Source organism: Seriola aureovittata, chromosome 14 (assembly GCF_021018895.1).
Source record: "Seriola aureovittata isolate HTS-2021-v1 ecotype China chromosome 14, ASM2101889v1, whole genome shotgun sequence".
Lineage (NCBI taxonomy): Eukaryota > Metazoa > Chordata > Actinopteri > Carangiformes > Carangidae > Seriola > Seriola aureovittata.
The window spans coordinates 15,917,131-15,929,724 of NC_079377.1; the positions used below are offsets into that span (position 1 = coordinate 15,917,131).

Consider the following 12,594-nt stretch of genomic DNA (forward strand, 5'->3'; position numbering starts at 1 on the left):
AGTAGGAAAAATCATACCCATGGCATCAAACTGGAAATGTACAAATAAAAGTCACTGCCCCCTTTAAAATATGTAAATGTAGTGTTTAAAGAATGATAAAGCTTCTTTGATTTCATTGCAAAGGTGACCAAGTCAGGACGAGCCAGCTACTTTGTCTCCTACATGAGAGAATCCTTCAAGCGGATGAAGTTACCTAAATATTGTCTACCAAAGGTAAGCTCCAAATACCTGCCAAATAATCATAAAGAAACATGATTGTTGGGTTTTTAAAAAAAAAAATCATTTTATTTCATTCCCACCCCTTGCCTCTTTCCACCTGCCTCTGGTTCCTCTCACAGGACATGCATATCATCAGCACAGATGAGAAGCAGGTCTTTGCTGCAGTTCAGGAGTGGAATCAGAACAATACTTACAGCCTGTATATCTCAGACTCCCCCGGGGTCTACTTTACCCTTTCATTAGAGAATCTGAGAACCAGCCGAGGACCCGCTGGTAACCTACTGGTGGACTTTTATAAGGTGTGTAGTCAGTCTTGTTCACGGGCCGCTGCTTCTGTCACAGTGCAGCTAATTCCGTCCAGTTATAATGCATAGGAGTAAAAAAAAAAAAACCTCTGTTAATTAACTAAGCTGTGATTATAATTAAAATAGCAATTATTTTCATCATTGAATAATTGATTTGTGGTTTTGTCTATAAAATATAAGCAAACTGAAAAATGGCCCTCAGATTTTTCATCTGGCATTTTTAAATTGTTCACTTTGTCTGACCAACAGTGTAAAATCCAAAATATTCATTTTAAAAACCAGCAAACCCTTTTTACCAACAGATGATTTTTGCTTCAAAAGTGACCTGAATACAGTCATAGAAAGTGATTAAGTACATGTAGTGTTCTGTACATCATTATAATTTCGAGGTGCTTTAATGTTTCCATTTTATGCTTCTTTATATTTCCACTCGATTACATTTAAGAGGAAAATATTGCACTTTTTACTCCAACACATATGTTCCACAGTTATAGTCGACCGCATTAAGAGTTTACATATATACAAAACATACAATACATTTATATTATTGTTTACAAAATATGAATTATACGATTTATTTATTTATTAAGATTAAACTGCCCCTGTGTAGATAAAGTGGTTAAATTAGCTCCACAACAACCAGCTACAGTAATAGCTGCTTACATGTTAATGCATCAATAATAATCTACAAACACAAGAACAATAATAACACTGACAGAAGCCTTTCTGTGTAATGCATGCTTTTATTTTTCATAGTCGCATTTCTGTTTTCCTTCCTAGGTTGAGGGGATAAATGGCATGTATCTCGCCAACAAACTGGTGGATAATCACATCAAGACTTTTATCACCTACAACAAGGGACAAACATGGGCCCTTCTGCCAGGTCCTTCCACTGATGTGGCTGGGAATAACCTTCACTGCATTCTGGTGAGCTTGAGCCTTTGGGCAGGAATGAATGAATGCTCTTTTTCATGCGAAGTGAAGTTTATGACATATATCATTCATCAAATGTTCCGACCTCATCAGCTGTGCTTTGGATGTTCTTTGATTCAGAGCCACGTTTGCACAGGGCCAGGTGCCAGCGTCAGCATCAGCTCGCTTTTTTAGCCCACTAAATGGACGAGGAGATGCTTGGCTGGAATGTTCTTATTATAAGTGTAAGGCGCCGTGTCATCGCGTTTAGTTTCAGGGGTCCAGACTTTCCATTAACCTCTCTGATTTCAATTTACTACCTGTAGTCACACTGGACTAATGAATATTAGATTACACAGAATTACATTATGCAGCAGTGTCGTTATTCAGCAGGTATGATATTCACCTAATCAGTCAGTATGTTCTTTAGAGAAATAATGTACATTGTTCAGCTAATAGCAGGTTACAATCTTCCACTGTGTCATACAGGTGACCATTCTGCTCTTGTCTGCTGTCTGACCCCCCTCCAGCCTCAGCTGTTTGAAAAGCCGTATTGATGTTTTTCACTGTGCTTTAGTCTGAGAGATGAGTGAAATTATTTTAATCAATTTTGTCAGTTTTATCAGTGCATCTTGGGGAATTTTAATTACATGCCTTGTTTGCTTTAGAATGAAACAATTCAAATGCCCTTTGTGTCCTCTCAGCCATTTTCTTTCTTTCTTTTTTGGCAGAGGAAATGAAAGGAATCTTTGTTTTATAAATGTTAGCGCTTTTCTCTCAATGGGGAAGAATAGTTTTGAAGGCAGAGCTAATTATAATTGCTTCCGTGAAGATCTGTCTTGATACGTAGTGTCTCAACCTGTGCTGTACTGGAATCCGTTTTTTTTTTTTTTGTGGACAGCCATTTTGTTCGCTGCATCTTCATCTGGAGATGTTGGAGAATCCCTACACGTCTGGACCCATCACCAGCAAAAAGTCTGTTCCAGGAATCATCGTGGCTACAGGTAAGGTTACCTAAAGGTCATGCAAACTCATCACATGAGACCTGAGACAGAAATGGTGAGACAAATTTTCCAACAACAAAGGTATTCCTAGTTGCTCAGATAAATGCAAGAAAAAGACACTTAACACTAATCACACAGTGCCCTCTTACTGTCATTGAAATCAGGCGCTGAAACTCTGAGATGATTAGGTTGCAGTAAGTCATAAATGTGTCCTCTGGTGGAGAAATAGGACATACACAGATTCACAAAATAACTCCAGAACGATTTTATCAGATGATTCTGTATACAGTATAAGTGTGTTGTGGAGTCTTTGCTATGTAAATACACAGGGAGTGAAATTATTCATGTTTTTGTACTCAGGGAATATAGGAACAGAGCTGTCCTCCACCAACCTTGGGATGTTTATAACATCTGATGCAGGAAATAGCTGGAGACAGGTGAGAGCCGTCTGGGTCTACAGACTGCACATGTGTTTACCTTAAACAGGATGTATTCATATTGAAAGTGTGTTGTCATAAATGGAGCAAATGTGAGTTTTTTTTCCAATGCAGATTTTTGATGAAGAGCACAACATTTGGTTCCTTGATAATGGGGGGGCTTTGCTGGCAGTCTTACACGCAGCGACGCCGATTCGACACTTATGGTAGGTGAAGCGACTCTTCAACAATAACTGACGTCATAGTTACTGTAGGTAGGAACTTTAGGTGCGGGAGTTGTCGTGGTAAATTACTCCAGTATCATTTCATTTTTTCCCGTGTGGGGATTCGATGCAGCATATGATTACATTTAATGTTTTTGAAATGCTGATGGGCCAAGTTTGCATGATTATTGTATCGGCTCTGCAGCTTCAAAACAGAGCCTGAATCATTTCCAACAGAAGAGAGTCTGTTATAGCTTTGTACTCTTGGTTGGATATGATGGTTTGAGTGCTTTTATGTAAATGAGAAGTAGAGCAGGGTGGAAATATGAGACTGAGGATGCCCTCATAACTCCCTCATATTGTGGGAGCTTTGTAACACTATCTACTTTGATGTCCCCGCACACCACAGCCCTGTCAGAAGTGATTAAGCTCTGAGAAAGGTGATTTGAAACCCCCCAAATCTATGTCTAATGTTACAACCAGAGTCATATCTCTCTTCTCTGTTGTTTTGTCACCTTCAAAAATTTACCTGGTCCGAGGAACATTTGTTCTGCTGTGCAGTCTGGTGTCATGATAATTTTTCATGTTGAAGAGAATTGAAAGTGCTTCATTTTTCAACCGTGGCAAAAGCTAAATAACCTGAAATCTTTTGTCATATTTCTTTTTACCTTGTTTGTCTCTGCTTAACTTGTGTGCTCATGTTGTTTGTTGTTGAAAAAAATATATGTTTATCGAGTACAGACAGATAAACATGCATAGACAGATGTTCATGTACTGACAGCTGTTGCTTTTCTTTTAATGCAGGATCAGTCTCGACGAAGGAAAGAAGTGGGACCGTCACAGTTTCTCCTTGGCACCTCTGTATGTGGATGGGGTTTTAATGGAGCCAGAATCTGACAATCACATTATCACGTAAGCAGAGACACAAAAGTCCCAGAGGAATGAGACAAATATCAGGCTCGGAGAATTAGCTTCTCTGGCGATGTAAACAAAGAAAGGTCCGCTTGATTCTCCCCAGTCACTTAAACCTTTTCGTCAAAGGGACTGTTATCTCAGCTGTCAGACTTCAGATTTGCAGGTGTTCTTGTTGCACCATCAAATCTGACACCTGTATATCTGCATCTCACGGTAGTCTCATCTGAAATTTGCTTTTGGTGAATCATCTTCCAGTTTCTTTGGACACTTCAGCCATCGGTCAGAGTGGCAGCTGATCAAGATCGATTACAAGGGCCTTTTCAGCAGGAGATGCATGGATGGAGATTATCAGACATGGCACCTGCACAACAAGGTAACAGCGATATTAAAAATGATTGATTTAGCTCCAAGAGATGCATGTTTGTCCATTGTCATTGTAAACAAAGTACACTCGCTTCATGCAGTGTGTTTTCGTGTGAAAAACGACATCATCCTTTTCTTTGTTTGATAGGGAGAGCTGTGTGTGATGGGCGAGAGGCAGATCTTTATGAAGCGCAGGCCAGGCAACCGTTGCATGCTGGTCCAGGACTATTCCAGGATCTATTCCTCTGAGCCGTGCCTCTGCACAACCTATGATTTTGAATGGTAATGACTTTCTTGTCTCAGCTTTCCCAACTGGGACGAAACTGTAACTCAGACTTTTATCCTCAGTGATCCTTCATTTCTTTGATTACATGTTTACAAAACAGCCCCTCTCCTTTGAACATCTAATTCAATTGTACTTCATTAGCAGCTGCTTGTAGACATTTGTAATCAAAAACAGAAGTATCAGTTTGCTGAACTTCATATGTCTTAATATCCATCTTACATTGCATATTTACGGGATAACCAATATGACTGTGTTCATCGAATCTAATTATAGTTTGGAAATTGTACATGGAAGTTTGGAACTTTTCAGCGTGCTACTGTAATTTGCATAATGTCAAGTGACTTCTTAGAATTCAATTAATAATGAATCACTAAATGAATTTTAAATATCCTTTATCCATCTGTCTGAAATTCTGTTTGATCCTGCTTGTCTGACAATCATGTCTCTAGTTATGGTCTTAAAATATTCCATGAATCTCCAACTGCGAAGCATTTGCCCCACTACAAAAGCTTGTAGAAGCTAGATTATTTGAGTAGCAGTGTTTATCATTTTATGAAGTGTCGTGTTTTTTGGCAGTGATTATGGATGGGAGCGCCAGGCGGATGGGAAGTGCTCCCCTGCTTTTTGGTTTAATCCAAATGGTGCGGCTAAAACCTGTAGCTCCAGCCAAAGCTTCCTTAACAGCACAGGGTAAGTGGCCTCCAATGTTCAACCCATCACAAAACAATATTATTCCATTCCAGCTGGTTTGTTATATTGTCTACAACACAAACACAAATAACAATTCAGGAAAGAAAAGGCTCTGAGTAGAGCTGAGAAATGTTGTATCCTAATTCCATAATACATAATATAACTAAGCAGGTGTTGAGTATGCAGCGTGTTCACACTTCAAAAGTGACAAAATTAAGAATACTCAAAGAGGCAAGTATGCATACTAAATCTGTGTGCTGCTGATGCACGCTATTGTCCCACAAATAATTCCAGAGATGCAACTGAGGAGTCGCTCAAAAATTAAATAAATTAAGACGGATTGTAGATGGTGGAGAAATTGCTCCAGGAATATAAGAAAAACAAAGTATTTTGCCGTCTCTTTTGGAACTTTAATCGACGGTAGCTCTCCAAAGCTGCAGTTTGATTGACATTATTTTAATTGATGCAATTCTTTTATACTATGAAAACTGGTATATAGTATATGGATGATATAATAACTTTAATCTTTCTTTGATCTTTCAAAGGTACCGGAAGGTTTTGTCCAATAACTGTAAGGAGGCAGGGAGGAACGTGTACTCACCCAGGAGGCAGGCTTGTCGTCCCAGACCACCCCGAGGCCTCCGGCTCTCGACCAATCAAGGAGAGCTCAGCGCCCCTGTTGGCAGTAACGTCACTTTCATGGTGTACCTCGAAGACGTGAGTCATATCACTTAACTGAAAGTCATTGTGGTGTTATGCAGCCAATATTTGTCGAGATGTTTCACACAAAGCCAAGAATGTCAACGTCATGGTAGCCCAAGAGGAAAAGTTGGGCCATTAGGATACATCGTCTGGGAACCATGAAGGTCTGTACAAGATTTCATGGCAATCAATCCAATAGTTGTTAAGATATTTCAGCTGCTGACTCCCCAGAGCCACATCATTAGCATGGCTGAAAACATATTCCCTCACTTACCTCTAGTGTAGTCATGCAGATAGTTTTGTTTTTATTTGCCCAGGTTTTGAGATATCACTGAGATTTCTGCCTCCAGCTCAGAGCTGTGGGGGTGAATGGAATTTTGTTTGTGGTGAATTAAAAAAAAAAGAAAAATCAATGTCCTCATTAACTCTGGATAATCCTCAGATCTCACTGTGAACTGTTTATATTGGAACTACTTCCTTCTGAAAAATAGACTAAATAAACCTGTTGTGTGGATTACCCAGAGTAAGAGGGACACTGATACTGATTCTGGAAAGACAGTTTGTTGTTAATTTGTTAAATGTAATTTTCCATGGCTGTGAGCACTGCAAATGAAGCCTCTTTAACCTGTTATATTAGTGCTGCAGCAGAAATCTCACACAACGGATATCTCAAAACATGAGGAAATAAAATCAAAGCTATCAGCATGACTAGATGCCACTAGGGGGTTAGTAAGAAAAAAAAAGTTTTCTCATTTGGGTGAAAACATTGGAATGATGGCAATAGGTTAGTTTGTTTTGGATTTTATCATCTGGCAAGTTGGCAGATTAAAAAAAAAGATCTTTCTTATTTCTATGACCTCTTTTGCCTCTGTACCTCTCTTTACTTTCCCTCGTCTTTTCTCAGTTGGATTTCTGTCTCCCTCCATTCAAAATCACCTACAAAGTGTTTGTGACACGGCCCAAGCACTTGAGTAGTGGGCTGTGCTTACTTCACTTGTGTGTGGTCTAAAGTATCCCGTCCTAAGCCATGGTGACAGATGCCATGTCTTACCGTCCATCCACAGGGAGACTCGCTGAGGACCAGCATCCAGCTAGACTTTGGGGACGGCATCAAGATCACGTACTCTAACCTGAGCAGGACTGATGATGGCATCATGCACATCTACAGAACGACTGGGATTTACCGAGTGACAGCTTCAGCTGAGAACAGCCAGGGATCTGACAGCAGCACACTGTTTTTACACATCACCAGTATGTGAATAAGAAATGTCATTACTCATTCCTGCGGCAGTGCATATAGCATGAATGCTTTCTCTTTCATGGATAGTCACATTCCCAGTCTGCAGAATTACATTTCAGTCATGGTTGCATTACTTTTATGCAAAAGCACACACCTGGAGCTAAATGCACATGAGCTGTGATCACAATAATATTCAGAGTTTGCTGAATTTGTGTGTGCTTTGTGTGTGCTTTGTGTGTGCTTTGTGTGTGCGTGCATTTACTTGTATGCGCATGTGTGTGCACATATGTATGGATGGATGTGTGTGCTGCTGCCTCAGGTCCTGTGGAGCGTGTATATCTCTCCGTTCCTATTGTAGCCATCAGGGGGAAGGAGGCTAATCTGACTGCGGTGGTTTGGCCGAGTCACACCAGAACATTGACCTTCTTCTGGTGGTTTGACAACAGCTCCGAGGTGAGAAGCTTGTTTTCCTCCCACTATTGTTCCACACACACTTTTTGTGCTTTTACTTCGGCCTTTTCCATTCTCCATCTCCTCCTCTCTGGATGTCCTTGTGTTGTTGTAAATCTGCAGGGTTTTCACACAAATCGTGTAGAATGTAACTGCACGCGGCCACGCTGGCTGGGCTTTTCTGGAAGATCCAGCCAAGGTGGCTGGTCATATTTATTTATCACTTTCCCCCCTCCTCTTCCTCCTCATTATACAGTACGTCAAGGGCTGTATGTACATAGTATTCTATATGCAGCAGAGAGGATGTGGGGTTTTCTGTGCAATTCTATGTTTTTTCTTTTGAAATCCAGCCCATTATAACCTTGGAGGGAAGCATCTCATACACGTTTCAGAGAGAGGGGAAAAACAAGGTCACGGTCCAGGTTGCTTCTGGGAGCACCGTAATGCAGGATTCAAAAGTTATAACTGTTAAAGGTGAGTGGGGGAGACAGTCTTCAACGCACTTTAATTGGTGCGATGCACGTTACATGAATATGCAATGCGTTATCTCTGGAAAAGTATGATGCCTCTCGGTCCACGCTGCAAGTGGCGTCACGTTGATGTCAACGTGGACTTACCTAATGAATAAAATGTCACGGTAAACGAACATGAAATCTTGAGGAGCAATTAACTTCAAGGCATATGTTAGCCAAATGAAAAAAGACAAAACTGCACATCAGATTAATCAGAAACTAAACCAGAAGTAGCATTCATATTCTCACAGACATCACTAAACCTTTTTTCCCAGAGTTCTTCAGGTCGCTGCTGTTGTCGTTCTCGCCGGCGCTTGATGAGCACAATCCTGACATCCCCGAGTGGAGGGAGGACATAGGCCGTGTGGTGCGGGCAGCTCTGTCACAGGTACATGGAGTCCCTATTGCACTGAGATCTTTCCTGGAGCCAACATCGTCTACCAGTGGCTTTCAGGGTCATTACTATTTTATACCTGTGTGCAGTATTGATACAGAAGTCATGATGTTTTATATGGTCCTTGTGAGAAACTTGTTCTTTTTATAGTTTATGCGTTATGACAGTAACCTAGTGTGAATTTTAATTGAAGCTGATGTCAGAATGAAAGTCATGGGACGGTGTCGTTTTGACTTTATGGTCCAATGTTTTGAGGTAAAAGCCCAAACTTTAACCTCTGAGGTGACTGTTGTGTTGTCCTGTCGCTGCAGGTGTCTGGGTTTCCTAGAGATCAGCTGCTGGTCTCTCTGTACCCAGGACTTCCAACTACAGCAGAGCTCTTTATCCTGCCTGATGAGCATACAGCGAGTGAGCACAAGAGGGGGAGCGAGGAGGCTCTAGAGACGGTAAGAACCGTGAAATTCGCAAATATTGAGTTAGTTCTCATGTGAACTTTTATGAAGAAGCTGTCTCACTTCTACTGACGTGACACATTCAATAATATAATGTGATTAAGTATAAAAAAAGTATATGAAGGCTTTTACTAAAACATGTCAACCAGTTAATAATAAGATTAATTGATTTTGGCTCTGTTTTTTTTAATGTGTGATTTCATATCTGCTGCTATTTAAAGGAGCCAACAAACCAAGTGTTAGCTATAAATTGCCAGTTCATTATATGAAAAAGGCATTCTGATATTTGATCTCAGAGAGATTCGTGTTTATTTATTGCCGCACATCTCATAATGTCCTTGTTTGTTTTTTTGTGTTTCTGTGTAACACCTTAAACAGATATCAGATATTTTTGTCACTGCCCTGAACCAAGGCCTGATCCAGTTTGAGTTGAAAGCTGATACTCGCATTATTGTGTACATGACTCAGCAAACTCTGGGTAAGTTTCATTGTAACTTCAGCTTATGATTTCTGTATACTGATTGCAACTGTTACATTTAAAAACCTTTTGCAGGTGCATAAAAACAGAGCATGCACAAATGCTTCAGGCTTAATTTGTGTCAGTTTAGCACAGTATGTCTTCACATCTACAGTGCATTTGTTCTGCTCACTGATGTGCAAAAGATAAGAGATGTATCTTTCTTTGGATGATTTGACATTGAGTTCTACTCAAACACTGAAACAGTAAAATAAGACAAAGCCAACAGTAATTCCTGAGTGAGATCCATATGATACTGTATATCATAGGATTTAAATATCCTTCACAGTGCATCAGTTTTGCACCTGAAGCTGCGAGACAGTAGTTCTCTTTGAAATCAGCCGATCAATGACATGATTGACAAAGAAGGCATTTGGTATGCACTGAGGAAATCGGCAGGGTCACCGGGTCATTAGCATATCGCAAAAACGTGTCGATCAACGCTGCGTGGCTTTACCCTTTTCATCCACCAGCGGATCTGTCTTAATTTGTGTCTGCATACAAAGGTCTGGGTTGCCTTTAAAATGATCTAGAAAGGTCGTAGACTTCATAGGCTTCTCTCTGAAGGAGAGAAAGATGGGCGGTGAGGGGGAAATACTTTGAATATTGCATCTCAGCATTTAAAAATCCATGACTATGCATAAGTTACCTGCATGACAGTCCCCAGTGAGAGGCACCGGACCACCTAAAGGTTCTTTTTAATACCTCAAGGGGATAACACGCAGAGAGCAGCTCTTTGTCTGCAGTTGTTACATGGCATGGGGTAATGAAAGTAATCTCCTTGAAATAACACATGGCTTAGGAAAAAACAGAAAAACTGTGACACTTGTTTGACGTGCTTGTCTTTCAGCACCACTTGTGGATTCAAACTCCATCCACAGTGGGTCGGCCATGCTGATGCTGCTCACTGTGGTGTTTGTCGGTCTAGCCGCATTCTTCATCTACAAGTTCAAAAGGTGTGTTCACTCAGATGAGAAAAGGAACTGTATTGAATCCAGCTGTAAATCTGAAAAAAAAACGGCCTCTATCGTTGGTGAGAGCTGTTATCTCCTTGTGTTTAGGAAAATCCCCTGGATCCATGTCCAGACTGAGGACAGTCATGAGAAAGAACCGGAAGTGATCAGTACAGTCGGTCAGAACGACAACATGTCCAAGGTGAAGCTCACTGAGTTTCCCTCTCCAAAAGAACTCATGGCAAAGGACCTGGAGGCCAGGAGCAGAGGTACACCAGTTACACATTTACTAGGACTACTACTATTACTACTACTACTACAGAATTATAAGCAGTGGTGGAACAAATACGAAAATCTTCTACTTAAGTTAAAGAAGTGATACCAAAATTAAAAAATTATTACATTCATCAAAATCAAACATTTCCCTCTGAAATGTCCTGGTAGTACAAAAGTATAAAGTTGAAATACTGAAGTAAAGTTTAATCCTGGTCAAAAGTATTTGACTTTCAAGAACATAATTCAGAATATCTGCAGAAATAAATGCAAATGAATCAATTTTGTATAACGAGAATTTTTTTAATAAAATGTCCAAGGTTACTGAGCAAAAAACCTGCTCTATAGTGAACACAAAAGTTACCCTGGACACAATTATTGGAAACTTTTTAATGTATTTTATTAGCGCCTCAAACAAAATAAAATAAAAAAAACAAGTCAGACTCACCTGTGCTTCATCTTCAGTGTTCACATGACCTGGATAGACCAATAAATGATGGTTTTACTGCATAAAAAGGAGCCGATTGTTTACAGTTTTTTCCACAATGGCAAAGACAAGAGAGCATCAGATATACTATTATCAAATAAGTGTTAAATGTTATCAAGACGTTTCACAGTCAAAACTGTTCAGACGCCTCCAGGATGTGGCACAAAGAAGAAACTCGATGAGATTTATTGGTCTGTCTGTCCATTAGGTATCAGTATATCTGTCCAAAGTCTGTGAAGTTTGGTGCTGATTGTGGAAAAAAACATTTAAAGTGCTTCAGGCTGACCTGGAGCAATCTGTAATGGTAGTTCCAGCCCATACCCTACTCTGCAAACTAAACCAAATGGGGCTCCACGGGCAGAGGCCAAGGAGGACACCACTATTGAATGAAAGGCACAAAAAGGCAAAACTAATGTTTGCAAAAACTTTTATAGATAAGTCACAGCCTGAAACCAAAGTAGAGCTCTTTGGTAATGCAGTGCATCAGTTTGTTTATTGGCGATGAAATGAAGGCCATAACGAAAAGAACACCGTGCCTACAGTAAAACCTCTAAGGGCTCTATCATGCTGTGGGGCTGCTTTGTTGCCTCTGGTACTGGAAACACTGAATGTATCAAAGGATTGATAAAATCAGAAGATTACCAAGGCATTCAGAGCTAAATGTGTTACCCAGTGTCAAAAAACTAGGTCTGAGGCAAAGGTCTTGGGTCTTTCAGTAGGACAACGACCCAAAGCACACATCCAGCAGCACTAAAGAATGGTTGAAAAGGAAAAGATGGACTGATTCAAACTGGTCATCAATGAGTCCTGACCTAAGTTACATTGAAAACTTGTAGAGAGAGCAGAAATCTGCCATTGACAAAAAACCTCCTGCAAACTTAAAATGTTACTCCCCACCACTGATTTTAAGTCAATGTAATTTAGGATGTAAAACAATCATTAAAAACTATTTGACAGCTGTGATGCAGTTTTTTATGCCAAGACTAAATTAAATACAGAGCATTTATATCTGTGCACTACTCGGACACATTAATACAGGATTTAAGGGATGACTGTCACTCTAGGAGACTGAGACTGATTAACATTTTATTGCCCTCAAAACACACCACTGAGCATCTGTTTTGAATATAATTTAACGGTATTTGGTGTAGAACCAAAAACTCAACTTTATTTCAGTCTTATATAAATGGTTCTTCTCTGAGCGAGGATTCCATACATTGAAATCTGGCACAGATCTTAGCTCCCTGGAACGGCACCACGAATGCAGCATGTCACACACC

General features: G+C 40.1%; 1 protein-coding gene across 1 annotated transcript in view; it reads left to right on the forward strand.

Moving 5' to 3' along the window:
- Nucleotides 1-12,594, forward strand: part of sorcs3b (sortilin related VPS10 domain containing receptor 3b) — a 58,332-nt gene that overhangs the window by 41,149 nt on the left and 4,589 nt on the right. The window contains exons 8-26 of the mRNA XM_056396243.1: nt 124-213; nt 339-518; nt 1,305-1,451; nt 2,338-2,440; nt 2,801-2,877; nt 2,992-3,083; nt 3,885-3,992; nt 4,251-4,368; nt 4,507-4,640; nt 5,221-5,334; nt 5,880-6,051; nt 7,101-7,287; nt 7,596-7,729; nt 8,077-8,200; nt 8,514-8,626; nt 8,944-9,078; nt 9,463-9,562; nt 10,452-10,557; nt 10,663-10,823. Of these exons, the coding sequence (XP_056252218.1) occupies nt 124-213; nt 339-518; nt 1,305-1,451; nt 2,338-2,440; nt 2,801-2,877; nt 2,992-3,083; nt 3,885-3,992; nt 4,251-4,368; nt 4,507-4,640; nt 5,221-5,334; nt 5,880-6,051; nt 7,101-7,287; nt 7,596-7,729; nt 8,077-8,200; nt 8,514-8,626; nt 8,944-9,078; nt 9,463-9,562; nt 10,452-10,557; nt 10,663-10,823 (2,395 nt within the window). The remainder of the gene's footprint in view (nt 1-123; nt 214-338; nt 519-1,304; nt 1,452-2,337; nt 2,441-2,800; nt 2,878-2,991; nt 3,084-3,884; nt 3,993-4,250; nt 4,369-4,506; nt 4,641-5,220; nt 5,335-5,879; nt 6,052-7,100; nt 7,288-7,595; nt 7,730-8,076; nt 8,201-8,513; nt 8,627-8,943; nt 9,079-9,462; nt 9,563-10,451; nt 10,558-10,662; nt 10,824-12,594) is intronic.